The 16,846-nt window shown below is 43.5% G+C and overlaps 2 protein-coding genes across 2 annotated transcripts in view; both read right to left on the bottom strand.

The window, feature by feature from the left end:
* LOC306869044 (vascular cell adhesion protein 1-like) overlaps positions 1-16,846 on the bottom strand; it is a 709,597-nt gene that overhangs the window by 587,013 nt on the left and 105,738 nt on the right. The window lies entirely within an intron of this gene.
* Positions 1-16,846, bottom strand: part of LOC306861288 (3',5'-cyclic-AMP phosphodiesterase 4C-like) — a gene marked incomplete at its 5' end in the record, with an annotated part of 59,447 nt that overhangs the window by 13,877 nt on the left and 28,724 nt on the right. Inside the window, 3 exons of the mRNA XM_079403478.1 lie at positions 211-281; positions 440-476; positions 1,272-1,445. Of these exons, the coding sequence (XP_079259604.1) occupies positions 211-281; positions 440-476; positions 1,272-1,445 (282 nt within the window). The remainder of the gene's footprint in view (positions 1-210; positions 282-439; positions 477-1,271; positions 1,446-16,846) is intronic.

Raw genomic sequence — 16,846 nt, 5'->3', positions numbered from 1 at the left:
TTAAGGTCACTGGCTGCCGTACAAGCATTTCACTGCATATCGTACTGTGTATGACTGTGTATGTGACAAATAAAATTTGAATTTGAATTGAATTTGAGAATTAAGAGTTAGGCTGTGTGAATATATATTTTATTTTCACACTGATGGCCATAAGGGGGCAGAGCAGAAATAAAAAAACTGTTGCATCAAAGCTGGAAGAGCTGAACTGACTTGTTGGTGGGAGTCGTGACGTTGGCGAGAATTGTGAAGTTGCTTCTGACAGTTCGTAGACTAGACAACACCTATTTGGAAAAGGAGAAGGAAAAGAGAGAGAGAGAGAGAGAGAGAGAGAGAGAGAGCAGGTGGACAGCAGGATATCACTCAACTTCCCCTCAGCAAGTCATGACAAGCAATTAGCACTCATTATATACTGTTTGCCAGACACAACAGTGGGTCTTACCTGAGCAAAAGGGGTGACTATGAGATCTTCAGCATGACTGAGGAAAGAGGAAAGAGCAGTTTCAGTAAAATGAAAGAAAAATAAATACTATACACTTTGGAAAACGTTTACAAATGTGACCCTGGCCTGGACCACAAAACCAGTCTTAAGTAGCACGGGTATCTTTGTAGCAACAGCCAAAAATACATTGTATGGGCCAAAGTTATCAATTTTTCTTTTATGCCAAAAATCATTAGGATATTAAATAAAGATCATGTTCCATGTAGATATTTAGTACATTTTCTACCGTAAATATATCAAATCTTAATTTTTGATTAGTAATATGTGTTGCTAAGGACTTCATTTGGACAACTCAGTATTTAAATTTTTTGCACCCTCAGATTCCAGATTTTCAAATAGTTATATCTCTGCCAAATATTGTCCTAACAAACCATATATCAACGGAAAGTTTATTTAATCTCAATTTCGAAAAAATGGACCCTTATGACTGGTTTTGTAGTCCAGGGTCACAAATGGTCTTTTAACAATATTGAGATGAAGCCAGAATCATCCCCAGGTGTGAGGAAATAGATTCAAGCCAACAACAAAACATGCACTTTTTTATGGCCATATTCCAAGTGGAAGTCACAGTGGTCAATGCTGCATGCTGGGAGCCTGCTCTTCTAAGGATGTAAGAGTATTACACTGAGACGGGTAAAGAGGGATTTAGTCGATGTGCTTAATGCTGCATGGTGATTCTGGGATAAAAGGACTTCCTCTGAGGCCTTTTAGAAATGAAAAGTGAAGACAGTAAACAGTGAGACTGTGCTGCGTGTTGAGGGAGACGGCTTACCCCTCGCTGTTGATGGAAGAGTTTCGTGACATGGTCTTCGGGGACATGTCGTAGTCGGAGTCGGAGCGGTAGAGGAAAGATTCCCTTCTCTGACTCTGAGGGAGCACCAGCCCAGGACTCGCCTGCGAATCCATAGGGCTGCGGCCAGGAGAGGGCCCATTCTCCCCATCATTGCTGTAGAGAGAGAGACCAAAATGACAGGGAGAGAAAGTAAAAATGCATGTCTTGTCATTTAGCTCAAACAAAGCTTTGCCAGTGGCAGCATTAGATTTCCAGTCTCTGGCCAACACAGCACAAATAGAGATGTGAAACACAAACAATCATGATTGCCTCTTACTCTAGAGACAGCAAACGCTCTCTGAATGTATAAAGAGCTGATGAAGTCTGTGTCACCCTGAACAACCAATTAAAGGAAATCACCAGCCTAATCAGAGAAGAATCCTCAGCCGCCACTTCACAATTTTTATTCTGTGAGCACTCTGTGGCTTAAAGAAATAGTTCATGCAAAACTGAAAAATCTTATTTTATTATCTGCTTACCCACACGTCACCAAACCCATATGCATATCCTTTTTTGTGTGTGAAATAGAAAAGGATTTTTCTTTTCTAATAGTAGAGCATGGCACTAGCAATGCAAAAATCATGTGTTTGATTCCCAGAGTGTGCATTAACTGATAAAAATATAAACTTTGAATGAAATGTAAGTAATTTTGGATAAAACTTTGCCAAATGCATAATGTAAGTTATGCATGTGCTGTAACCATTTCAAACATGCAAAACAGAGATCTGGGAGCTGCCGTAGAATATTTTCTATTCTTAATACTTCAGAAAGCGTAGAATATAGTGATGTGGACTTCTTTTATGGTGTCTTTTTTTTTTTTTTTTGGTCCTTCATATTTCACAGAAAAATAACCATAAAGGTTTGGAACCACGTGTGGGTGAGTTAATAATGACGTAATTTTAATTTTGGGTGATCTTTACACTAAACACAGACATCTGTGGAGGGACTAATCCACACAGTTTTAGCATTAAACATGTGACTAGTGGAAAAGTACCGGATACAGTGTCTGACCCCATCTGGGGTTATAACAGACGTACTGTATTTGTTCAGATATCGTGGCTCTGTGATAATGAAGGAAGACTAGTCATCCGGAGAGCCTAATGACTGCAGAGCTGGAAGTGAGCAAGAAGCCTATTGAAGGTCATTGGCCTGTAGTAAACAAGGCATTAAATGCCACCAAATTCGAATGCAAAAGCAGACATAATAAAGGACAGGGAGAATATTGGAAACAGTGCAAAGAGCACAGCTCATCCTCAAACCATTTGGCTGGGATCACCAGAGCCTCAAACATCTAAAAAAGCATCTGCCAATGGAGCTCATAGCGGGGTCAGGGGTCATGGGCAAGGTGAGAGAAAAGCCAAGCAGAAGAAAGACAGGGCTTTTGCATGATTCCCAATTCCCTAGCTCTGGTTCCAGCCTTCTCTGAGTCATGCCGGGAATTATGGGTACTAGCACCAGCAAAACCTCAAACCAAAGCCTACACTTCAGAAGTGAAGCGTCAGAACTAGACGCCTGCCAAGACTTCAGTCTCTCTCTCGCGCTGTCAGTCACTCTTCCTCCCCCTCACTCCCTCGCTTCTCACAGACAAAATACTAAAGCCCCTCTTCCCACACGCATTGCATGAGGCATCTGAGCTCGTCTCCTGCCCCTAACTGCAGAACTGAAGGTACTTTTTAGCCTGTGGCTATGGAAAGCTCCTGTTTCTGCGTGGCAGCTGGTGAGCCGGATCTGGACTACGCCTAGGTTCATATAGTTTTTGTGCCAGTTGTTTACATTTTCTTTATCACACAGACATGCTACAAGTGCTACAGCACTTGAAACATGCCTGAGCTGATTCTTTCTAGCAGCTGTCATCCCCTCTCTCTGGAGATCCCGAGTGATGTGAATCCACAGTAGACAGGCCCTGCCTGTCCTCTCTACATGCCCCTCGAGACAAACACCGCCTCAGGCTCTTGACCTACACCTCCTCTTCCCTCTCCATATCTCACTTCTTCTGCTTCCATCTAAACCCTTACCTTTTACAGTTGCTCCTTCTTTTTTTCCCACTCTCACACTCCTTATCTCACAGCTCACAGAATTCCTCTTGCAGCGATGGGAAGCCCAAGCGACATGAGCGACAGAAAATGGAGTGCACAAATACTTAAAAAAGCTTGAGGAGAGCAAAAACATGAAGGAGGAGAGGAAGAGCAAGAGGGAGGGGGGTGACTCATGGCCTATCTAAATATTTACATGCCCTATGTGCATGTACGGCTTCTTCCAAAACCATTTTATTTTTCCAGCAACAACTGCAACTCCAATTACACATGACAACACACAGTTGACCTTAAAGAGCCAATGTACCACTGCTTGTCACTATCTGCATAACTACAGCAGGCAGGCTTTACTGCGCAGTCCAAATAGCAGCTTTCTGTAAACCCATTTCCTATTATGAAGAACAAGCTCTTTTTTCAGCATTAACACGGCGCCTTTTGCTCAGAATGTGTTGCTTTTCTTGCACTGTATCCATGCCTGTAGAGGTAGTGTGTGTATGTGTGTGTGTGTGTGTGTGTGTGTGTGCGCAAGAGAGAGAGAGAGAGAGAGAGAGAGAGAGAATGTGTGGGCGCATACGAATGCTCCTGCTTTTCTGTCTGTGCTTCACTTTAATGCCTCCTGTAGTCATGTGACATTTGTGCTGCTCAGAGACTATCCACAAAGGAGCGAACAATAAGAAATGAGAAGCCTTGTCAACCAGTTTCCCCCTCTCCTCCCCTTTCTTGTGTTGTGATTCGAGCCCCTCTCTTTCTCTTTCACCCTTGTTCTACCTCCTTCTCTCCTTTTTACCAGTCTCTGTCTTCTGTCTCTCAAAGATCTCTGCCTTTCAACGCCTCCTTCTCTGTAATTTGTGTCAATGACTGTGACTCAGCCCAGAATAAAAAGCAAGCAGAAGGCATGCTGGGATATTGGAGTTTTCATTTGTTTATAAGGCACAAGAGACACACTCGCTATACCCTCATAGATACACAATCAAAGGGCATTTTTGTGTGTATGTGTCAAACACTGCATCGCTAACTCTTGGAAATCTAAAACTGAGCTTCAATAATTGAAGGAATACGATATTTGCTGTTTTGGGAATTAATATAAACACCACTACCATCAAGCTGCACATGTATGTGTGCAAATGGCGTGTATTAACAATCATAAAATAATTGTGGAAGACGAAGCAGCAATTATCTTGCTTCAGTAATCAATAAGGGTGGAAAAATGCATTAAGCTTTCATCTTAGATAATGTACTCATAAAATACACACTTTTTCACACGCTGTAAGTGCAAGATATGCCATTGGCAGCTCCTGCTTTCATTTGGCGATAACAGAACCCCTGGAGAGTAGCACTCTGGACAATGACATGATGATCATAGGGGGCACAGAGGAAAGAATTTGTGCCAGCTGGGTGAGTTTCCTATAAAAGATAACACATTAGCATCAGCACATCCCTGTGCCTCTGAAAACAGACCCTAGCGAATTGATTGGGTTGTTTATGTATTTTCTATGCCTCGCTAAATGACCTTGGAGTGACTGTAAAAAGCTGCAACCTTACAATAATTCCAGAAGACAAGAAAACCAATTACTGCTTTCAAATACAAAGGTGCTCAAACTGATGCACACCAAAGTCTAAAAATAAAAGAAACCGTTATCCGGTAAAAGTCCTGAGGGAAGAATTAAAATTCATAATAGCTCACACATGTGCCCCCTGAAGGCTTCACACAATGAGGATGTCTTCCTAACGTCCAAGAGGCTGCCTGAATGTGACAGCACAATTAAAGTAAAATGTTGTACCGTCCTCTACACAGTCCAGGAGAGTGCGAGTGGAAGCATGATTCTTACATTCAGAGCTTTTCGAGATAGCAGTTTTGAAATTAATTGAATATAAATCTGGGCCTATGAGTAATAGAGCGTGTAATGCTCTAAAATAAGTAGCTTTGAGTCACAAGGATTTGGACTAAAAGACGACTCGCCAAATAAACGCATGCACTAAAACTATCCCCATTTTCCCTCCGAGATCACAATCTTAATGGCACCACCATGTTATCCCAAATTTATAGGTGAACCATCAACCCCTCATCTGAAGAGCTTGCCTCAAGTACATACTGTAGCACTTACTCCCTATTTGCCACTAAAAAGTGTTCCGGTTGCTCATTGTGAATGTTCTCACTTACAGAGCAATAATAAAGGAATTTGATTATGTTCCATTAATACTCTGGGTTTTAAAAGCCTTTGAAGTTTGATTCAAGAAGCTGATTGAATTAATTAAAACTTGGTGTACAGTATGTGAGGGACAGCATGAAGGATGTACAGGCTCACTCCATCCAATGACCCTCTTATTGATTCCTTACTACCAGTAAACACAAATCCGGGGCCCTGGAGGCTCCCTGAGCACATGGCTGCAGTCCATCAGCGGAGCTGAGTGAATTCTTTAAGTGGGAAGAGCAATTAAAAAAAAAAAATTAATTCTCTCCCTTTCAGTTAATGATTAACGCCTCCCCCGACCCCCAACCACCACCGCCCGTTCGCCCGTTCCCAGCACGGCAGCCTGAATGGAGAGTGACAGTTATTTCCTGCCTCCACTTTCTCCGCTGCCAAGCACAGATGCTTGTTGCTTGTGCACACCAACGCCCCCAATGACTGCCTCCCCCTCTCCTCACCGAGGGATTTAGCACCTGGTTGATTGCTGCATGGTGGGATGAGGCCAGAGGAGAGGGTAGATGTTGGGGAGTGGGGGGCAATCATAAAATCAGTTGCGACTGTATATGATGCTGTCAGATCGCTGGCTCTTTAATCAGCAGCTGATACCATGTGATAGAGCTTTTATTGTGGCGCTCTGTCCCTTTGGCAGTGCATTACAGTGAACTGTGTCTCATCAGTCCCCGCTCTGACTCACAGAGATATTTAAGGGAGCATGTGGAACACTCTCTTCCAGCAGCGAGAGTCCTGGTGAAACCTGCAATGCTCCTGATGTTCCCCCACATGATGGTCTGCCACTCAGTCTCTTCCCTTGAGACAGGTGAGTGACCGGCTCCCGGAGAGCAGGTAAGCATAGAAGCTGAGAGGCGGCTGTGATCTATGCCCTGTGTCACAGTCCCGCACAAACACGCAGGCAGGACTGAAAGAGGCAGGCTGGCCATGTTGCACTTCCTGGCGTTAAGTCATCTTGCCGGACACCGTGCTCCAGTCAGATAAGAGAGCTGGGGATTACAGCAGATTATCTGATAGACAGGATCAGAAGCACCCCATTGAAAGTGTCCCAACCATGAGAGCGCTACCATTACAGACAAGCCAGGCATCTGCCCTCAGGAAGAGGCTTTAAAGCCTTGATACCATTGATTCAGCTGTACAGTCATTTCTCTGAGAGCTATTGAGAAGATTGCTTCTACTGTCTACATTATAGCTGGATATGTTTCCAAATTCCATATAAGCCTCGGCTTTGCACATAAGAGTGACTCTTCTGTGGTGTGCGATGTTGGAGTCCTGTACAGACATGATGGGCTATCACAAAACTGTCTGTTACTACCATCCTGCTCCCTGTCTGATCCCGATATCTCTGAGTTGCACTGCATCAGTCATTCGTGCACTTATTTGTTCTTTTGCTTGATATCTCTATTTTCATTAAAATCCTTGTGGGATACCTTTCAGTTCTTAATAGACAAATGATATTAGCACACTGCTGACTTCAAGAACTGTACACTCTCTTCGCTATAAATACACCCCAGAAAATTTGTCAGCATTAACATCAGCATTTATGTCTTTCCAAACCAGTGTGACGTTCTTCATTCCACAGAACACAAAAAGAGAAGAATGCGCTTAAAAGACTGAGACTTCCAAGCTTTAAAAGGACTCAAAAACAAACTATCATACTATCGGTCCATACATGTTGCACACTATAGTGTTTTTAAAGGGATTGTTTACCCCAAAATGAAAATTCTGTTCTGTTTCACCCTCATGTCGTTCCAAACTTGTAAGATATTTTTTCATCTTTTGACTACAAATGAAGATACACTCACTGGCCACTTTATTAGGTACACCTTGCTAGTACCGGGTTGGACCCCCTTTGCCTTCAGAACTGCCTTAATTCTTTGTGGCATAGATTCAACAAGGTGTTGGAAACATTCCTCAGAGATTTTGGTCCATATTGACATGATAGCATCACGCAGTTGCTGCAGATTTGTCGGCTGCACTTCCATGAAGCAAATCTCCCGTTCCACCACATCCCAAAGGTGCTCTATTGGATTGAGATCTGGTGACTGTGGAGGCCATTTGAGCAAAGTGAACTCATTGTCATGTTCAACAAACCAGTCTGAGATGATTTGAGCTTTGTGACATGGTGCATTATCCTGCTGGAAGTAGCCATCAGAAGATGGGTACACTGTAGTCATAAAGGGATGGACATGGTCAGCAACAATACTCAGGTAGGCTGTGGCGTTTAAATGATGCTCAGTTGGTACTAAGGGGCCCAAAGTGTGCCAAGAAAATATCCCCTACACCATTACACCACCACCACCAGCCTGAACCGTTGAGACAAGGCAGGATGGATCCATGCTTTCATGTTCTTTACGCCAAATTCTGACCCTACCATCTGAATGTCAGAAATCGAGACTCATCAGACCAGGCAACATTTTTTCTGTCCAATTTTGGTGAGCCTGTGCGAATTGTAGCCTCTGTTTCCTGTTCTTAGCTGACAGGAGCAGCACCCGGTGTGGTCTTCTGCTGCTGTAGCCCATCTGCTTCAGGGTTCGACGTGTTGTCCGTTCAGAGATGGTATTCTGCATATCTTGGTTGTAATGAGTGGTTATTTGAGTTACTGTTGCCTTTCTTTCATCTCTAACCAGTCTACCCATTCTCCTCTGACCTCTGACATCAACAAGGCATTTTCGTCCACACAACTGCCGCTCACTGGATATTTTCTCTTTTTCGGACCATTCTCTGTAAACCCTAGAGATGGTTGTGTGTGAAAATCCCAGTAGATCAGCAGTATTTGAAATACTCAGACCAGCCCGTCTGGCACCAACAACCATTCCACATTCAAAGTCACTTAAATCCCCTTTCTTCCCCATTCTGATGCTCGGTTTGAACTTCAGCAAGTCGTCTTCACCACATCTAGATGCCTAAATGCATTGAGTTGTTGCCATGCGATTGGCTGATTAACAATTAGTGTTACCAAGCAATTGAACAGGTGTACCTAATAAAGTGAGTGTATACCTGTTCAATTGCTTGATGAAATCAAAGGCCCAGAAAGGTAGTAAAAACATCATTAAAATAGTCCACGTGACATCTGTGGTTTAACCATAATGTTACAAGAATACTTTTTGTGCGCAAAGAAAACAAAAATAACAACTTTATTAAACAATTTCTTCTCTTCCATGTCAGTCTTTGATGCGTGTTCACGACAGTTCCACGACACATGTGTGTGCATTCCACATGCAGCTTCCAAAAGTAAAAAAATAGCCAATTCATATTATTTATATTTATTACAATCACACCGGTGTGATTAGATCGTTCAGTGCAGCACAGCATCAGCTGCTAAATTCAAATCTGCGTTCGCTGGCTGGCCAGAGACAGACGCGTTTGTACAGCGCTGCATTATAACCAATCACACACGATTTTGTTGAGCTTATGAATGCAATGGCCAATTAGAGACGTTCAGATGAGTCATCGCTGAAACACAGTGTTTTGTTCACTTGTTCGCTGACTGAATTATCTGGAGAATTCTCTCATCAGAAACAACAAAGTAAATAAGATATTCATTTCACAGTGTAATCAGCTTCAGTGATTTTAATGGGAGTTTTTGAGAGTGCCTGAACTCTGGCTAGACTGAATGAAAATGTACTTTGATAATGTAACCTAGATGTTCTTTGCTCTCTGTAAATTGGAAGTTTTATCATTAGTAACTTACAATATTGTTATTAAATTCACATTAAATACAAAGTCAGTCGTATTAGAAATATTTTATGGCATGACACCCATATTTGGTACTGGGGTCAAAAGTGGGGTTTTTATGTGTAGGTAATAGATTACACTATTAGTCTACTTTGCCCATCACCATTTATTGAAATGGTGATGGGCAAACCCCCCCCCCCCCCCCAAAAAAAAAAAAAATCATGAATGCATGATGCCCCTGCTTGTTGGGAACAACAATCGTGACTGGCAGGCTGACTGCAATAAATTATTCTATTCCCTGCCCCACTGCGCTCTCCTCTCAATCCCATCCTACAGTGTCACCCAGCTGTGACCTCATAACAGCAAACTTCACAGAAGTTAAACCCAGTGAACCCCACTGCCGTACCACAGTAGCCATCACTAAGAAACATTACACAGTGGTGTTGGTGCTGCCCAAGCCAAGCAGCAAACAGCTTGCCAGCTTCCTGCTCATATACTCAAATCTAACTAATTCCTACTGAGTACAGCCATTGGCACCCCAAAGACTCTCTCTCCCACCGCTACGTTTGCTCCTCTCAATCCCTAGTGCGCACTAACCTTTTATATGGAAATCGTCCCTGTGCATCTAGGGGCCATGAAGAGTAATGGGAAACTATTAAGAATCTGGTTTCCAGCATTCACATCTTTTAACAAGCATTAGTGAACTGAAATGTCTGGGGGAAGCCCCGAACAAGTGTTTGTTTTAATGAGGGTTGCTTGCGATTAGCATCTGTCTGCTTTCAACACTCAGCAGCACTTGAGCACTTCCATCCTCACTGATTTCAGTATACTGGGATTTGTAGCACATCACAGGCTGAATATATAAATGGACTGGGAGGAAGATACACAAAGGACCATTTACAACTGAAACTGTTTCATTCTCAGACACAATGGCTGATCTGAAAAATGCAAAGTCTTGAACTTTGTTTACATCTTACACCAGCGAAAACAGACCCATGGGTAGGCTGTGGTGCTCCATTTCACTGTATGACGACATATTGATTTGTTAATAGCATCAATCGAACATCATTTACTGGTGTAATGACCAAGATAAAGAAGTTACTGGGGGAAGGAATTCCATAATCAAGAGAGCAGTGGTCAGTTGGCTATCCAACAAAAGCCCTTCAGAGACATCATTAGAGACATTGCAGCTGAACTGGAAATACAATTAACCCACTGATCCATGTAATGAGCCAATCAGAGATATTGACACCGGCTCTGATCCAGTAAAAGCATTCATCATGTGCTTTTAGACGGCACATAGAGTCTCATGCTGCATACACCAAATCTGTAATGTACAAACCAGCTTCCAGAGCTGCACCCCCGCCCTGATCTCCTAGTGCAGCCCACACACAGAGGGGTATTTTTAGCGTATCACCCTGTCTCTGAGATGGAAAGCATAACTCCCCCTCTGCAGGCTGGGGCTCTGTTATTTTAATCCAGACTGGAGAGAGAGAACGAGAGAGATACAGAAAAAGGAGGGAGGGAGTGAGTCATCAAGAGCTACCTTTGTGTTACTGTAGAGTTGTCTTCTGCACCACCATCATCTCTCCATCTCTCTCTGCACCAATCTATCTTATGCATTACAGTCACATAACATTGCTATCTATCTATCCATCCGTCCATCCGTCCATCCATCCATCCATCCATCCATCCATCCATCCATCCATCCATCCATCCATCCATCCATCCATCCATCTATCTATCTATCTATCTATCTATCTATCTATCTATCTATCTTTTTGTAGTATATTACTATACACTGATCAACCACAACATTAAAACCACTGACAAGTGATAATATTGATAGGAAACATTGATTATATTATTACACTGACGCCTGTCAAGGGGTGGGATATATTAAACTGCAAGTGAACAGTGAGCTCTTGAATATCATGTGTTGGAAGCAGGAAAAATAGGAAGTGAAAAGATCTGAGTGACTCTGACAAGGGCCAAATAGTGATTGCTAGACAACTGGGTCAGAGCATCTCCACAAATCTTATGGGGTGTTCCCGCAATGCAGTGGTTAATACCTACCAAAAGGACAACTGGTTAGCTGGCATCAGGGTCATGGGTGCCCAAGGCTCAATGATGCATGTGGGGAGCGAAGGCTAGCCTGTCTGGTCCAGTCACACAGAAGAGCTACTCTAGCTCAAATAGCTGGACAACGTAATGTTGGCCATGATAGAAAGGTGTCAGAAAACATCACAGTTTGCTGTGTATGGAGCTACATAACCACAGATTGTCAGAGTGCCTATGCTGTCCCCTGTCCACTACCAAAAGTGCCAGGAGCAATAAAAGTAGGTTGCCTGGTCTGATGAATCACATTTTCTTTTAGATCAGGTGGATGGCTGTGTGCGTCATTAACCAGGGGAAGAGATGGCAGAAGGATGCAGGCAGATGCAGTCTTATGCTCTGGGCAAATTTCTGCTAGGAAACCTTGGGTCCTGGGATTCAAGTGGATGTTACTTTGATATGTATTACCCACCTAACGATTGTTGCAGACAACTTAAACCCCCTCATGGCAATGGTGCTCCCTGATGGCCGTGGCCTTTTTCAGCAGGATAATGCACCCTGCCACACTGCAACAATTGTTCAGGAATGGTTTGAGGAACAAATAGTTGAAGGTGTTGCCTTGCCCTCCAAATTCCCCAGATCTCAATTTGATAGAGCATCTATGGGATGTCCTGGACCAAATCCGATCCATGGAGGCCCCACCTCGCAACCTATAGGACTATAGGAATGTTCTGCTCATTTTTTGGTGCCAGACACCACAGGACACATGCTTTGTTAAGTCCATGCCTTGATGTACCAGAGATGTTTTGGAAGCAAGAGGGGGTTGATATTAGGCACATTGTGGTTTTAATGTTGTGGTTAATTAGTGTAGATATATAGATATCAATATAAAACTCTATCAGCGACTGCACAAGACTGCACAGGAAGCTTGGTTTCCCCTAAAAAGGCATCAATGATGAATTTATGATTTATAAATATTAATAAATTAATGATTTATAAAAAATTATAAATATTATTCATGCTTATATATATATATATATATATATATCTTTTGTACTAAATATAATTTAAGTGGATCATGAAGAGTGCAATGTGATATTCTAGGTATTACTTCTATTTTGTAGTAATACTTATATATATATAATATCACATTGCACTCTTCGTGATGTACTCTAATCTAAATTAATCTGTGCACAGGATTCCATGAACAGATGGTGCGGAGAACCCCATTGAAGCCAGGCTTCACTGGGTGTCTATGACAGATACCTGTTACGTTGATTTAATGGAGAAAAGGTCACTGTTCATTGGACAAGAGGCTCTAAATACGTCATTTTGAGTCTTGCCGTGACACTGTGCTTCTATGGGAGTTTACGAGAGCATTATGTGCACGGTTTGCATTGGAAAGAAAAAAAAAATCAGATTTTTCATTGGACACTGGGATTTCAATCACTGTGGTTTGTTTTATTATCATGCCTGGAAGCACTGCTTCTCAATATGATTGTGCAAACTCTCAAAGGATAAGGACTTTGCAAAACATGAGCACTAATTGAAATTTAAGTTTAATTAGAGAAGCATCTATCTATCTATCTATCTATCTATCTATCTATCTATCTATCTATCTATCTATCTATCTATCTATCTATCTATCTATCTATCTATCTATCTATCTATCTTTTAATTTCCATTTTCCATTTGTGTTATTTCCACGGTGTAAATCTGAAGGTCCTATCTTCCCTCTTTGTGCCAGGCAGTATATTAATGAGATTTTATCTAATATGGCAACCTTCACAATTGATTTGTCACACAAAATTTATAAGATGATATGATACCAGAGTATGAAAAACATGAATGTTGACTGGTAAGTTAAATTGTAGGAAACAGGATAAGAATGTGAGCAATGTTTTCATTTGCTGATTGTATTTTATTATTCACTGTTGAATTTTAAAATCAATCTCCAGGTTATGGTGGTTGATCTTGCAGAACGGCACTGGCAGACAGATGAGTGCCACTGAACTGCCAACAGTGGAGAGCAATAAGTCAAGTCAAGTCAAGTCAAGTCTGCTTTATTGTCAGGTCTTCCACATGTACAGCACATACATACAGAGAATTGAAATTGCGTTACTCTCAGACCCTTGGTGCATACAGTTAACATTAAACACTGACAGTAGACGTTCAAATACAGTTTAAACATATGTACATACAACTATACAGATATACAAATGAGGACATTGTAGAAAAATAAAGAAAGAGATAGATAAAGTGGCATAAGGCACATGGTAGATAGAGTGCAAACCAGTTAAATAAAACAAAACTGTGCAGATATATGTGTAGTGCAAGAGGAGCTTATCAGTCTGAGGACATTTTAGAAAAATAAAAAAGGAGATAGATAAAGTGGCATAAGGCACATGGCAGAATAGATAGAGTGCAAACCAGTTAAATAAAACAAAACTCTGCAGATATACGTGTAGTGCAAAAAGAGCTTATCAGCCTGTTAAAGTGACAAGAGAACAGTCTTTTTATCAGACTATCCGAAGAAGTAGTTAGCGGTCAATGCTGGATGAGGCACTGACCAGTCCAATGCTGCACAAGTGACAGGTGCTGGTCACAGTTTTTTAAGTGGGTGGGTGGGGGGGGGGGGGGGGGAAGGTCCTAGGGATGTGGGGAGCTGGGGGGGGGGGTCGTAGTATCAGAGTTCAGTGTCGCATGGGGTAAAAGCGGGGGGGGGGGCAAGGACAGGAGGGATTTCAGCTTCCTGACAGCCTGATGTATGAAGCTGTGTGTCGGGTGGGTTGGATCACCTGCAATGTAGAGGGCTTTGCGGGTGAGACGGGTGCTGTAAATGTCCTGGAGGGAGGGGAGAGAGACACCAACGATCTTCTCAGCTGCTCTCACTATGCGTTGAAGGGACTTGCGGCATGATGCGTTGCAAGCGCCATACCACACAGTGATGCAGCTAGTTAGCATGCTCTCAATGGTGCCTCTGTAGAAGGTGCACATGATGGGGGCCGGGGCTCTGGCTCTTCTAAGTTTGCGGAGGAAGTAGAGACGCTGCTGTGCTTTCTTGGCCAGTGCTACAGTGTTGTTAGTCCAGGAGAGGTCCTCTGTGATGTGCACACCCAGGAACTTGGTGCTGCTCACTCTCTCCACAGTCGCACCGTTGATGGTCAGAGGGGCATGCTGAGTGTGTACTCTCCTGACGTCAACAACAATCTCCTTCGTCTTCTCCACATTCAGAGAGAGATTGTTGTCACTGCACCACCCGGCCAGTCGGCTCACCTCGCACCTGTAGTTTGTCTCATCTCTGTTGCTAATGAGACCCACCACAGTCGTGTCATCCGCAAACTTAATGAAAAGGTTGGAGTTGTGTGACGGTGTGCAGTCGTGGGTCAGCAGAGTGAAGAGGAGGGGGCTCAGCACACATCCTTGGGGGGCCCCAGTGTTCAGTGTGATGGTGTTGGATGTGTTAATGCCGACCCATACTGCCTGAGGTCTCCCTGTCAGAAAGTCCAACAGCCAGTTGCACAGAGAGGTGTTGAGCCCCAGCTGGACCAATTTGTGAGTGAGCTGTTGAGGGATGATTGTGTTGAATGCTGAACTGAAGTCTATGAACAGCATCCTGACATATGAGTCTTTTTTGTCCAGATGTGTGAGGGCTGGGTGAAGGGCAGTGGCGATGGCATCATCAGTCGAGTGGTTGAACCTATATGCAAACTGGAAGGGGTCCAGGGAGGGAGGAAGGACAGACTTGATGTGGTGCATGACTAGCCATTCAAAGCACTTCATGAGGATGGGAGTGAGTGCTATTGGACGGTAGTCATTGAAGCAGGATTGAGATGACTTCTTCAGGACTGGAATGATGGTGGTAGCTTTGAAGCATGTGGGGACAACGGCCTGATTTAGCGAGATGTTGAAAATGTCTGTGAAGACATCAGTGAGTTCCACTGCACAGTCTCTCAGTACACGCCCAGGAATGTTGTCAGGACCCAGAGCTTTGCGTGCATTGATCCTGCTGAGGGATCTCCTCACACCGTCATTACCTGGTCGCCGGGAGGAGGTGGAGTCTTCTGTGCAGTGGTGCTGTTTTGTGCCTCAAAGTGAGCAAAGAAGGCATTCAGTTCGTTCAGCAGGGGGGGGATGGGTGGTGCTGTCACAGGTCTGTGGTGGGGGCTTGTAGTCCGTAATGGTCTGTATCCCCTGCCACAGGCTCCGAGTGTCTCTGCTGTCGCTGAAACAATGAGCTATCCTCCTGGAGTACTGTCTCTTGGCCTCTCTGATGCCGCAGGAAAGGTTGACCCTTCTGGCCACACTTGTATCTGTTTGTGTATTGGTTTGATGACTTTAACGAGCGGTCTGTAGGGGGAGGGGGAGGGGCTTGTAAGCTCCTCTCTGGGTGGTGAAAACAAAGTCCAGAGTATTTTTTCCCCTTGTTGGAAAGTCTGTGTGTTGGTGTATTTTTGGGAACACACTCTTTAAGTCTGCGTGGTTGAAATCCCCAGCCAAGATGAGAAAAGCATCTGGGTGGGCTGTCTGCGGCTCACTGGTGTGCTGGTACAGATCATTTAGTGCCTCACTCCTGTTGTTGTTGTTGGAGCTGGGAGGGATGTATACAGCAACGAGCAGTATAGCTGTATATTCCCTCGGTAGATAGAACGGCTGGCACTTAATAATCATAAACTCCACCAGGGGTGAGCAGTGTTTGCAGACCACAACAGCGTTGCAGCACCATGCATCATTGATGTAACAACAAAGCCCGCCTCTGTCAGAGAGCTCTGTCAGCTTGATAGCATGTTAGCTGGTCGAGCTGTATGGAACAGTCCGGTACGCTGTTGTTAAGCCATGTTTCCGTAAACACAAAAACACAACAGTCTCTTACAGTCCTCTGAGTAGAGTAAAGTAGTCGGATGTAGTCCAGTTTATTGTCCAAAGAGCGTACGTTCGCCAGTACGATGGTGGGGATAGCTGGCTTGTGTGGGTTGGCCGCTAGCCTAGCTCAGACACCTCCGCGCTTACCCCTCTTCTGTTTCCTCTCACGCCGCTTGTAGCGCCTCCTCTGTGGACGAGATGCAGTAGTGGGGGTCAGTGATGGAGTAGGCCTTTGGAGCAGACCGAGGTCCCGCAGCTCTTCGGCGTGCGCTGAGTTTAACTCTAAAAATGCGAATCTGCCGACATCGAGCAGAAACTCACAACTGTATGCTCGCTTAAAGACAGGTAGACGTGACGAAGATGTACAAAAACAATGCAACTTACAAGAAAAAAACCACGAAAACACCGTTCTGTTGGGAGAGAGAGAAGCCGCTGCATCTGTGCGCGCCGCCATGTTGTTTTTCTGTTTCAATAAAAGATTTAAACAGTTCAATAAAAGATTTAAACAGAAGCCTATGAGGGTACATTCACTTCAACATAGGTATTACACCTATATTTCTTAGGATTAATTAAGTTATCCTGAGAGGATAATAATTATGCTCATTGATAGAAAAGGCAAAAACAGTCATTAGTGGGAGAGTTAAGAAATCTATTCCATGGAGCATTTTGCTTAAACTGCATGAACCGC

Source organism: Barbus barbus (assembly GCF_936440315.1).
Source record: "Barbus barbus genome assembly, chromosome: 4".
Lineage (NCBI taxonomy): Eukaryota > Metazoa > Chordata > Actinopteri > Cypriniformes > Cyprinidae > Barbus > Barbus barbus.
This window is presented reverse-complemented; position numbering and strand designations above follow the sequence as displayed.